Source organism: Cervus canadensis, chromosome 15, assembly GCF_019320065.1.
Source record: "Cervus canadensis isolate Bull #8, Minnesota chromosome 15, ASM1932006v1, whole genome shotgun sequence".
Taxonomy (NCBI): Eukaryota; Metazoa; Chordata; class Mammalia; order Artiodactyla; family Cervidae; genus Cervus; species Cervus canadensis.
Window position 1 is genome coordinate 38,534,714 of NC_057400.1, and position 13,617 is coordinate 38,548,330.

The 13,617-nt window shown below is 37.9% G+C and overlaps 1 protein-coding gene across 1 annotated transcript in view; it reads right to left on the reverse strand.

Annotated features, from left to right (window-relative positions):
• CCDC148 (coiled-coil domain containing 148) overlaps nucleotides 1-13,617 on the reverse strand; it is a 284,626-nt gene that overhangs the window by 64,369 nt on the left and 206,640 nt on the right. The window contains exon 12 of the mRNA XM_043488354.1: nucleotides 2,665-2,783. Coding sequence (XP_043344289.1) covers nucleotides 2,665-2,783 — 119 coding nt within the window. The remainder of the gene's footprint in view (nucleotides 1-2,664; nucleotides 2,784-13,617) is intronic.

Here is a 13,617-nt window from a genome sequence, read left to right on the forward strand (position 1 = left end):
TCGTATTTCAGTAGTGGAGAAAAACATTTTAACCAATCAACCACATTCTCAGCATCAGGATGGTTACAAAAGAACACAATTTCTAGTTCTTGTCAGAAGCAAAAGTTATCAGCTGTTTTTACATGTTAGATTCTCTCTGTCTAAATCACAAAATGAGGACTGTGCTTTTCTCCAATATCATCCACAATTTTCTGAGAATTATGTTCTGATACATTATCTGGATATTTTAATGGCCCTCCTCACTGACTTTCCATTGGCATAGAAGGACTGGATTCATTATTATCTGAATCTACATTTCAGATAAGTAAAATACACAGATCATAAACTCTTAAAAGTTGATAGCTCCCTTAGTCCTCCAAAGTTATCCAATTCAGTTTTTTTACAGAGAACAAAACAGAGCCTAATAGAGGTTAAATTAATAACTTTCCCTAGGTCGTACACCATTCAAATAAGATACTAAAACCCCGGTCTCCTGGTTCCTAGTCTTTGATACTATTTTCACTATGTTATAATATGACACCTAGTTTTCTTTTCTGTTATGTAAGACAGGCCCATTTAATTTTCCTTCTCTTCTTTTCAACTAAAGTTCTGAATCAGCTTATCTTGATAATTATTGGGACAAGAAACACAAGGCTGAAATGGCTCTGTAATCAAAGAAACTCCTAGGCTATGAGGGCAGATTCTACTAGAATCATGAGTCCTAGATGCGGGGACTTTACAGCTGTTCCTTTTTCCCCACACCCTTTAATTCCTGGGGCTCTCTTTTGTTCCTCTAGCTTAGTTTCAGACTATCCAACCAGCCTTTTGATCCCCACATTTGCCTTGCCTTTAATATTGAACTGCTTGTTTCTGCCTCTGACCCATGGTGTGGACTGCCTTCTGGTATCCTCTTTCTTGGTTTGTGCTTAACTGATTTCTCACTGGTTGTTTCATCACTTAGCCTTGAGCCCTAGCTTTGCTATATTCTTGATTTTCTTCATAATAGATTAAACTCAATTATAAATTCTGAGATACCTGGAAAATCAAGTGAATTTTATTCAGAAAATTGGGGGGAATTGCCTAGCATCTGTGTGGAACCCCAGATTCACTCTGCAACTTGATGACTGGAATTTGACATTATTTCCATGGGTCACAAAGGAAGCTTCCTAGATATAAGTGAACTTTGTTGTGTAAAATGGTTATGTCATCTTAAGTTACAATAAGTCTAAAATGTAATTTTTAGTACTGTAGTAGACTTCATTTTTAGAGCAGTTTTAAGTTTACAGTGAAATTGAGCAGAAAGTATGAAGAGTTCCAGGCAATTTTTTTTACATTGACTAACTGTAAAGAAAACTTTATTATGATTTATGTTACAAAATGAAAGACCTATTTTTTAATTTATCTTTTGTGAAATCCACTCAGGAGCTAGCTAAACTATATAACTATGCCAGTTACCAATTTATTGTCTCTCAGCTCCAAATCTACCCTTCATTGTCTGCTCTATGAAAATAGAGATGGACCTTGTAACATTTCTGCTTTGCAGCTGGCACAGTGCTCAGCCATGATGGAAAAGGGTGCTGGAGGGATGCTGAAGAAGGAAGGGCTTTCCTTCCTAGGTTCTGGGTTTACTCCTCCTTCTTGCTCCTGCTTCACGGCTGCCAGCAGCACTTGTAGGTACACTCAGGGGTGCTGTGGAGCTCAGTTGCACCCTGTGGGCAGGTTCCCATCAAATTTCAGAAGCACTCTCACGGTCAGATTCCCATCAAGTATTGGAATCACAATGCTTGACTTCCAGTTTTGGCATCCTGCACCCAGGTAGGGTGTTCCTGCTTGCCCAGTGACTGGGAACAGCTTCTGGATGAGCCCACAACCACACCTTCTACAGTGAGGTCTGAATCCCAGCTGCTGAGAGGAGGGGCCACACTTCCAAATTTGTTTCTTCCTTGAGAACCCTCCTCCAGCCCTGCAACATTCTTTAAACTTCTCTATATCCTTTTATGTAACTGAGACTTTTTTTTGTTAGAATTAATAATTTTTTATCTTAAACTTCCCCGATTCAAAATACTATGTATCTCTGCCCCTTTACTGACCTTAATTGATACATTAAACTAGGGAAAAGTAATTTTAATTTTTCAGTGCAGTAAATCCTCCTAAAATGAGGAAACTGGATCTCAGATGTCCTTTCCAGCTCTAAAGTTACATTATTCTAGGGAATTCAAGGTTTTTCCTATATCAAATACCTCTTAAGTATAATAAAAGGAATACCACACAGCACAGTATGATTGTGTATTGTCTTTCTCAGCCTCAGTCATAGTAAATGGGTCTCCCTTTTCCTCTGAATAATGGTTTCTTCCTTCTAGGTCAAAATATTAAGTCACTGCAGCAGCCAGTATTATTTCACACACACAGTGGGCAATCAAATACTATGAAATTCTCTGTGATGATTTTAACTAGGAAGCTTTCTAAGGAACAAAATGGAAAACTAGAGATTTGTGTATGAATATGAAAGTTTAAAATATAAGTATCATTTTTCAATTGGTGAATATAAATATTGTAAGGACATATTAAGTACAGAAAAATGCTCCCTCTGATATTATTTATCCTAACACAATATGGAAGACTCCATTCACATAACACATTACAGAAGACTTCTATTACCACACAATTTACTTTTTTTTTTTTTACCTTTCTCTGTCTTTTACTGACTGTTCAGCCATTAATTTCTTCAGTTCTTCCAGACGGCGAAGATCTCTCATTTCCATTTCCTGCCATTTCTGTTCTTTATCAGCCCAGTATTTTCTTATCTAATGTATAAATATCACATAAAATTTAAATTAACAACCGAAATATAAAAACAAGGAACAAAGTTATAACAACATTATCCATTGGCTCATATAGCAAATACTGAATTTAAATGGCCCTTCATGTTTTTTGGTCTGCCTGCAAAACATTGACAACAGAAAAAATAAGTTAAAACATGAAAGTACAAGTCCTGAGAAACTGCATGGTTTAACAGTTTCTAAAATAGAAATGTAACATGTGCTCAAGACCTAAAGTTTTAATCTATGGCTAAAATAATCGACTTTCAGGGAACCACAATAAAAGCATATTATTGTTTCTAAAGTATATGATCTACCTGTTACTCAAGAATATTTTTATCCTCTTATGGTAATGTAGTCTTTAACAAATATAGCATTAAATCTATTTTTACTTTAAAAGCATGAGTTTATTTATGCTAATGGACAGCAGGATATTGAAAGCTTTATGCTTCTGGGGATGTGGCAGGAGATAGGTGGGAGGAAGGAGGAAAAGAAAAAAATTATCAGGGTTGTGATAAATAGTAATTCTGACTTATGTGGTAAAATGAAGGACAAATTTATCAAGCTCAAAAAAGTGAAAGTACTGTCTGACTAGGCATGTTTTACCTCCCTTTTCCGGGAATGGAGGCAGCAAGAGAAAACCTGAAGCACACATTAGCTATTTTCAGGGGGCTGAAACCATTATTCCCCTAGTGATGAAGCGACTGAAGTTTATATTTAATTGACAGAGGACCATTCAATGACTGGCCTGCCATGCTGTGTCTGGGTCAAGAGACTGAATCTTGCTCGTAAAAAACAGTACCTTAATGGTGAATGGTAGTGAGTTACTACCAGCAGAGGGGCTTTCGTAAAGGTTGGGTAAGCCTCATCCCCAAGGTGGCATTTTTCTTTTTTTGAGAAATGAATATGAAAAGTTAAGTGGTTTTCAGACTTGCCCAGCAACGTGGTCTCTGACCCCTGGGAGAACAAGAAGAGGCATCCCAAGTACCACGGCCACAGCCATAGCAACTCTGCAGCAGGCCTGCAACGCCAGCAGCCAGAACAGCAACATCCATTCAATGCTTAATGAGTAACTGGGTGGCTCCAAGGTAAAGTGATTCTACACCAGACATGGTTGAAATCTGAATTTGGGGAGAACAGAGATGAAGCTAGAAAGGTAGGGGCACCAAAGATGGAAGGTGAAAGAGAGGGTAGGAAAGGGAGGAAAAGGAACACTGACATATTTCAGAGACCTAACTGATAAATGCCTCAGCATTCTATTAGTGCCAGATATGGAAATGTTAGCAACCATTATATTACCTCCCTTTGGGTTTATAACTGATCTTTATTTTATTCTTCATACTTTTCTGTGTTACTTATTTTGTGCAATGAATATATATTTCTTTTGTAATCAGAGAGAAAAAAGATACTTCAAAAGAACAGATACTGGATTACAGGGCATTTTTCTCTGGGTTCTGACCATTGACAATATTGTCTACTCGCAGCATTGACCTCGAGGGGAAGTCAGTGGTCCTTCTGCCGACAATCCCTTGACAAGAAGTGGACCAATCCCGGGTTGCTGGTATCTTCAGATCACTGACACCATCTGGTTCAGTGGCTTGTGCAGGCTCTGGAAATGTGTCACACTTGAGGCTTTTTGGCGTCTCAGAACCAACTATTTCCATCCTTGACTCTGGTATCCTCAGCCTTTGCTATAGCTAGCAAATCACTCTGTCTCTCCCTCCCTCCCTCCCTCCCTCCTGTCTTGACTGAAATTCTCCTGAGTGAAGGATGCTTTTCTTAAGATGCCTTGTTTGCCAGGAGGCTGGGGAATGGTTTGAGCATTTTCCGTCTTGGTAATTGCTACTTTGAGACCACGATGCTGTCCCTCTCAGATACAATGCTTTCTTCCTTTGATGTTTACACCATCTGGCTGTATTACCCTCTCCCTAGCCTTATCACCGGTATGTGTGGACTTCCAGGTCACTCTCAAATATTGAGAATTCGGATATGTAAGCCACAGCCACACGGGTCTTGTCTAGAAGAACTCCTTCTACCTTCCTAGTCGACTTACGTCTGAAGCCCCTCTGACCTGCTAACTCACAGACACATGACTTCCTCCATTCTAGTGAGCCTCCTCCCCCTCCAGGATTCTACTATCATGGAGAATGGTTCCAATTCCAAGAGCTTCAATTATAGTTATTTATCTTACAACCAGACCTATGACCCCTTCCCCATCATCCTCTGTGTTCTGCTTGTATAATTTTATTCCTCTGGTATAAGCCTCGCCACAAGGCTTTGCTAATTAATATACTTGTTCCTCTGTCCCGGTAGACTGCAGAAACTGTGATTTATTATCCTCCGCACTTCCAGCAACAACTAAAGTGTCTAGGAGATAGAATATACCTAATAAACATGTGATTGATGAAAGAATTACACGGCTTTATAAACTAGTACCAAATTGATGGTTTCAGTTGAATCTTTATTGACAATCATCATTCCTTTTATGAACTCCTGGCCAGTGCTTCTCAGCTGCTCATGGTATCATTTGAAAGGCTGTTCACTATGTCAAGTTCCACACCTGCCTCTATTTCTTTGCTTTTATCAGAAGAAATGGAGATCCTAAAATATCATTTCCTTGATGTCCTGCTCCTCAGAGGAAGTGATGTCCTTCCTTCTGTCCACCTGGGCTCTATATCCTATTCTCCAATTCCATCTCTATAATCTTCCTCCATCACCTACGCTTTCTTCCCTTGTCATTTCAAACTCTTGGTCTTTGCTTCTTCTTTCTCACATGAAAATCTAAACAAATCTTATTCATTAACCAAAATTGTAAAGTACTTTCTTTACACACCCCAAGACTGTAGCACCACACCCTTCACTGTCCCCTTTCAGTCAAGAATACTCTCCTCCAATTTTGCATCTCCTATTTTAGTCCTCACCCATGATGTTCCTACCTCTACCTACACTCCAACTGACTACTTCTACCAGTGACTTCCCAATGATCAAACCAAATTCATTTTATGTAGTGTCTTATTTTTTTTAGAGTCTCTGAATTTGATTCTACCAACGCTTACTTATAGTCTTAAGAAACTAGTGACTTTGGCATTCATTTATTCAAAAAATACTCATTGAGCATCTACTTTAAGCCAGATACTGTGCTATGTACTTGGGATATGTTGCTTAAAAAGAAATAAAGCCTTGGCTTCAAGGTTCTGAGAGTTTCTGGAAAGAGAGATAACAAGTAAATGAATGAAAAGATTATTATGTTAAATTCTAGGAAGGAAATAAATATGGCGATAAGTTAGAAAAATCTGGGAAGAACTATTAGAAAGCATAGATTTAAATGACATTTGGATTAAAATTTGGAAGATGAGGGTAAGGAAACAATGAAAAGAGATGGAGGAGACCACTGAAGGAAGTGTGAGTTTTGGGTTCAATAGCACTGAGTGAGAATGACTTTGCACTTGTTCAGAATTGGGAAGAAACCAGTGCAGCTGGAACAGGTGGTTCGAATTTAGACTGGAGGTGAGTTTGGTAAACTAGATGGTAGCTAGATGATTAGGCAAGGATTTAGTTCTTTAAAAAGACATAGAAGAGTTTAAAGCAAAGAGTGATATGATGTGACTTCAATTTTTAAAAGATAGCTTGAACTATTGAGTGAAGAATGGACAGTAAAGGAGCAAAGGAGAAATGAGTGACCAAACAGAATAAAGCAAAAATAATCACTGGGATTCAGGAACTTAAGAATTCAAATCTAAAATGTGCTTTTGAGTAGAGTCAGAGTACTCATTGAAGGATTAGGTACGGTAGTTGAAGTTAAAAAGAATCAAGGATAATTCCGAGGGTTTTGGTAGAGCAACTGGCTAGATGATGGTACCAATAACTGAGATGGGAAATTAGAAGAATAACAGGTTCAGAAAAGAAAGTTAGGGGCTCACTATTAAACATTAAACAGTTGACACGACTGTATGACATATAAGTAGAAATTCCACATAAACATCTGGAGGTACACAGATGGATGGCTCAGGAGAATTCAGCACTGGAGATCTAAATTAAGGAGACATTCTCTTAAAATGGTATGATGCCAAGGGACTAGACAACATCTGTAGAGTGAGAACATAAATAGAAAAGAGAAGGCAGTCATGCACTTTCATGTTTATATAAAACTGCCTTTTGCAGTTTTATCAACTAATATAACTTCATTTTCCTTCTCTACATGTCAGTTTTACTCTACCATTAAGACCAGAACAAATGCTATCTTCTTGAATCTTCCTATGAACCCTCTAGGAAAAATGTTAGCTCAATCCTTGGCACACCACTGGTCCTTTATTAAGATTTTTTACCCTCACTTCTTTGTTTTGCCTTGTACTCTTTCATTTGCTTCCAGGAGGGACTGCCACTGCCATTGTTGTTGATCTATCTGGGCCTTTACTACATGCCTGGCACGCTCTGCCCTGCATTATTGCCTGCTAAATCTCCCTGTCCATCATTTAAGACTCAACTATAGCATTGCTTTCCCAGCCTTCCTCCTTCCCCTCTTCTCCAGACATAGTTAGGCACTATTTTATGTATTCTTAGCATAGCACTTCCCATATTGATCTGCATTATTCACCTTTGTATGCCTAGGACATTGTATCATGTCTGATACACAATAGGGCTTAAGTGATCATTGCTAAGGTGAGTGGAAGCATTTTCTGATCTCTGGTCTGAGAATAACAGTTATGGATGGGAACCAGGCCAGCAGTTTTATTTGCGGGCCGGTAAAGTCTGAACTAAACACTTCCCTAAGGACAGTTCCATTCACTTTCCATCAGTTAATAAGAGCAGAAAGTGTGTGTCATGAAATATGGGCTTTGCAAGCTTCAACTAAAGTTAAGGTTAAGAGTATTTAACTAGCCCTTTAGGACATTTGTTGAGACATAGATTGTAAACATACTACTTTTTAGACTTTTTGAGTGGTCCTTACAGCTTTCCAATGATAGGGGAACCAGAAAGCTAGTGCACAGGAGACAAGTTGAATTTAAACCTTGTTTCTTATAGACTTGCAGACGAAATTTCTTGAAAATTTTCTTTTCTGAAAACCTAAACAGGCCCTCATTATCCTTCATTTCCTCTTGTCACCTTTGATTCTATTGGATAATCCTCTTTCACAGTCCCACATTTTGTTCATTTTGATAAAGTTAAGCCACCATAAGTATAAACAAACTCAAGAAACTATTCTCTATATAGATTTATGAGCCAAAGTAATGTTGTGCTATCTTTCCAGAGGGTTTAAGGTACTTTTTATATCCCACCTTACTTTTGTAATCTTCCAAACAATTTGCTTCCTATTAAAAACTCGACCAGTAATCATGATGTTTATGGTATTAGAGTGTATCAGAGTTTAATTTTAAAAATCTTGTGCTAATATTACATAAACATTCAACTATAATTTTTTCATTTCTTCAGTCCAAGTTATAATTCAGCATGGAATAAAAATTTCTTATTTACACATAGAAGGGTTTCCCTTGTGGCTCAGATGGTAAAGAATCTGTCTGTAATGCAAGAGATCTGGGTTGGGAAGATCCCCTGGAGAAAGGAAAGGTAACCCACTCCAGTATTTCTGCCTGAAAAATCCCATGGACAGAGTAGTCTGGAGGCTACAGTCAATGGGGTGGCAAAGAGTTGGACATGACCAAGCAACTAACACTTGCACTTTTCAGACATTAGAAAGTTAGGGCTAAAGCATTATAGTAGGAAGACAGTTTAGTCTCCGATTTCAAGCAATCTATGTGATATTGAATCTTTGAACAAATAAACTTCTGGATTTGCTCCTAAGTCATTACAAAGGTTTCAATGACTTATTCAGGAGGAGGTCATAATCTTTAACCAGATAGACAAAATATATGAAATATGAAGTGAAAAATATCCAGTTCCATTCTTCATAAAGCACCAAGGTAAAACAATTTTAATTTCATTTTCTAAGTTTTCATTTACTTAGCTAATTCCTTTCATCTTTTCTACTTTGGCCTAGAATATACACTGCCACACACACACACACACACACACACACACACACACAAATGTGTTGTTGCTATATATGAAAACATGACAGGACCTCTTAATAAAAAAAAAGTACTTTTTGTACTTTAAATTTTCCCACTTGTTTCATGTAGATGTGCCTACATCACATAAAATCACCACCAACAGAAGTCTGACTCATTTCTATGCAACCAATTTGACAATCATCTATATTTTGCCACATAAATTTTCATATATTTGTGTGAACTTCTGAACGGTAAGGAACATGCTTTACACTGTAGCATTTATTTGTAACCAGTAGTAGTGGAAAATTCTGCAAGAGATGGGAATACCAGACCACCTGACCTGCCTCTTGAGAAATCTGTATGCAGGTCAGGAAGCAACAGTTAGAACTGGACATGGAACAATGGACTGGTTCCAAACAGGAAAAGGAGTACGTCAAGGCTGTATATTGTCACCCTGCTTATTTAACTTATATGCAGAGTACATCATGAGAAACGCTGGGCTGGAAGAAGCACAAGCTGGAAACAAGATTGCTGGGAGAAGTATCAATAACCTCAGATATGCAGATGACAGCACCGTTATGGCAGAAAGTGAAGAGGAACTAAAGAGCCTGTTGATGAAAGTGAAAGAGGAGAGTGAAAACGTTGGCTTAAAGCTCAACATTCAGAAAACAAAGATCATGGCATCTGGTCCCATCACCTCATGGGAAATAGATGGGGAAACAGTGGAAACAGTGTCAGACTTTATTTTTTTGGGATCCAAAATCACTGCAGATGATGATTGCAGCCATGATTAAAAGATGCTTACTCCTTGGAAGGAAAGTTATAACCAACCTAGATAGCATATTAAAAAGCAGAGACATTACTTTGCCAACAAAAGTCCATCTAGTCAAGGCTATGGTTTTTCCAGTGGTCATGTATGGATGTGAGAGTTGGACTGTGAAAAAAGCTGAGCGCCAAAGAATTTATGTTTTTGAACTGTGGTGTTGGAGAAGACTTGAGAGTCCCTTGGACTGCAAGGAGATCCAACCAGTCCATCCTAAAGGAGATCAGTCCTGGGTGTTCATTGGAAGGACTGATGCTGAAGCTGAAACTCCAATACTTTGGCCACCTCATGCGAAGAGCTGACTCATTGGAAAAGACCCTGATGCTGGGAGGGATTGGGGGCAGGAGTAGAAGGGGACGACAGAGGATGAGACGGCTGTATGGCATCACCAACTTGATGGACATGAGTTTGAGTAAACTCCGGGAGTTAGTGATGGACAGGGAGGCCTGGCGTGCTGCGATTCATGGGGTTGCAAAGAGTCAGACACGACTGAGCGACTGAACTGAACTGAACTGAGTATCACATCTTGGAGATAAGAGTTTTACAAGACACATATTTGCTAAGTTACTCCAGTGGAAAATAATATGGAAAGGTGACATTGTACATAGCACTTTTCTTGTATCAATTCACATAAATCCAAACCTATTAATAAGGCATCCAGATAGATACTAATAACAGACCATAGACACCAGTGAACCAAATTGTTTAGTCATGTGGGGTATAGAGGTACATTTAATCCCAGCAGAGCATGGGAACATGATACTTCTGTAAGTCAAATTGTCTATGGAAGCCAAATTCAAGGTTTTTTGTGCTAAAGATGGACCCTTGATCACTTCCATCCTCAGAACCTTTCAACTAACATTATCTCTTCACCTTCAACTAACAGGTATAGAGATCCCTGGGGGGTTTAATCCAGGATGTGCTGAAGCTTCTGAGCAAAAAAATTAGCCTCAAAAGAATTATTTTGCAGGACATTCTTTATGCAAAGATGGGAAAACTCTCTACATGGGTAAAAAATCAAAGCTAGTGCTTTGCTTTTTAAAATAGAAAATCAGTTTTTACACCCTCCTGCCTGGTTACTTGAATATAATGGACCTTTTTTCAGTCTACAGTTCACACTATTTGTGTTTCAGCTACTTCTTTCAGTGTCTTGAACATTTGTGTCACCAATCTCCAATGTGATAAACAAGAGCATCTACCATTAGTGAGAGGGTAAACTGTCATACTCTTTTCGAACAATAAATAGGGAAATAACTAGGAAAAGTCTTAAAAATTAAAAAATGAAGTTTAAGAATTAATACCAGATACCTATACAAAGATTTATATATAGGTATACTCATTACAGCCTTAAAATAGGCTGAAAAATTAGAAATAATATAATACCGCCCAAATAAGAAATTGGTTAAATGCAATTATTCACATAATAAAACACTAAGCAACACTAAAAATTATGTAATAGAAATACAGAGTAAAATATGCTAGATATATTGACAGATGGGAAAAATCAGGTTAAAAATAATATATGTAGTACATATCCAATTAAATTAAAATCCTGCCTGGTGGGCTATGGTCCATAGGGTTGCAAAGAGCTGAACATGGCTAAAACAACTTAGCATACTTAAGGAAAAAAGAATATAAGAAGACTCATTAATCTTTTGCTAAGGGTTTACAATTTGGGGTGGATTTATGGTATTTTGTGTGCTTAATTGCATTTTCCAAACTATCTACAATGGACACAAAAGACTTCATAATTACAAACCTTTTTTGTAATTATGTATGTAATACATAGGGATGTATTAAAAGTATAGCCCCAAAAAATAAAAATTTAGAAGGAATATTTATGAGACATGACTGCTATTCATTCTGGAAGTTTCCAAATTCTATTCCCATATCAAATCAGATGACAAAAATACTGTATATCCTTGTATATAACATTTTCTATATTTGTCACCTTGCATGCGTCACTTTCCCTTTCTATAGAAAAGTTTTATAGAATTATGATTTAATTTTATTTCAAAGGCCTTATAAAGGTTAACACAATATTATACGAGAGTTGGTTTAGACGCTGTAAAACTACTGAAAAAGCTTTTCCTTGGGCGGTTTGCCTCCCTCCCCCTGCCAGCTTCTGATGTGCTAGATGTTGTCTATTATTAGCAAATAAGAACTAAATGCTTCCTTTTAACTTTACCCATGTTCAATTACAGCACCCCTATTTAGTCTTGGTGTGCTGACATAACTATATTCCCATCCTCTTAGTTTTTTGTCTCTTATTCTCTTACTAATTTTCTATTTTAACGATTCCTAATAGGAAACAGATGGCACACTCAAAATTAGGATAAATCCAGAAGAATGTAATAAGGGGATGATGATAAAGAAGATTGGAATGCAGGGCAATCACAAGAGCTCATGTGGTAGCCAGGCTGCTCTACCCAGAGCCAGAGAAGCGCTTGTCAGGTGGCCCTCCCCATTTCCTGCGTGGAGAGAGCCACCTGGCTGGGGCTGAGACCTTTGTTGGAGGACACAGCTAGTCAACACAGCTCTGCAGGGTCAGGAGCTGCAAGAACAGCGGTCCCAACCTCACTCTCTTCTCTCATCTTCATCTGTAGTATTCCACTTTGACTGAACCCAACCAAAAGCCCGAGAATAAAGGAGCCTTCTATAAGACAACTCTCAGGGACATAGAGCAGAATGGAGAGTAGACATGACCGAGTGTGGGTGGATATCTAGCACAATAACATTAGTGCCTTTATTATAAATTGTTTGGAAGTATGTAGTTTCTATATGTGTAAGTAAATAACATGAATTTTTTAGGTGATGTTCACTTTGGTCACTTATGTGAGCATTTTTCCCATAGCAGAGCTATCAACTCAAATTGGCAATAGCTATTTTCTGCCTCAATGTTGTCTTATGTCCCTAGAACATGATGAGCCAAGAGAGTATTCTGGGGTAAACACATTAGTTATCTCCCTCTTAATTGAAATGCCAGGTGGATTTAAAAATAACTGTGATATCTTCTTTAGGAGTAAGGTCTATTTTCAGTCTGGGCATTGAAATATTACATAATGATCATGTCATATGTTGATATTACTAAAATGAATTTGTCTGTAATCTTGTTTAATTTCTCTCTTTTCACTATTCATTAAGAAGGGAGTATATATACTGAGGATGTTGTATTTCAAAGCCTGAAATGTCAGGGAGAGTGAAAAGTGAAAAGTAATCAAACCTGAGTCATTCAATCATGACTTCTTAGAGCTGAGGTGATTTCAGCAATCATTTAATTCAAACACCTCATTTTACAATTGAGTAAGCAAAATCCCACAGAGCCTACATATCTTGCCCAAGGTCACCCACCTTGCTAGGGTCTCCTAGTTTGACATATTTTCCTCTATATCTCAGCATCAAAGTACAGTTGTATTCTGTTCATTCACTAAATTCTCTCATTCAAACAATATTTACTGAGTGCATTGTGTCAGGCACTGGAGATAAAACAATAAGAAAATGGACAAATTCCTCCTTTTTATTGGGCTTACATTCTAGAAGAGACAGTCAATAAATAGATAGATGTCAGATGAATGATAAATGCTAAGAAAAAAATTAAGTAGGGTAAATGGACAAAGTGACAGGGAAGGAGGATGATATTTTAAGTGAGTGAGTTATGCAGACATCTGGGAGAAGACTCTTCCAGGCACAGGGAACAACAGCCAGTGCAAAACGCTAAGGCGACCTGTGCTAGGCTGTTTGAAGAGGAAGAAGCAGGTTGTGATGGGTGGAGCAGGAGAAGTGATGGGGAAGTGGCAAGATATGAGATCCAAGAGATATTGAGTGCAATGCAGGGAATAATGTAACTTGATGTGACTTTTAAAAACACTCTGCTATGTGGGAAATGGATGAAGAGGGAGGGTGAGAATGGAAAAGGAGGCAGAGAAATTGATTTGAAGAGTAAGAGATTTATAATAGTTCTGATTTGAAACATGGAGCCTTATATTCA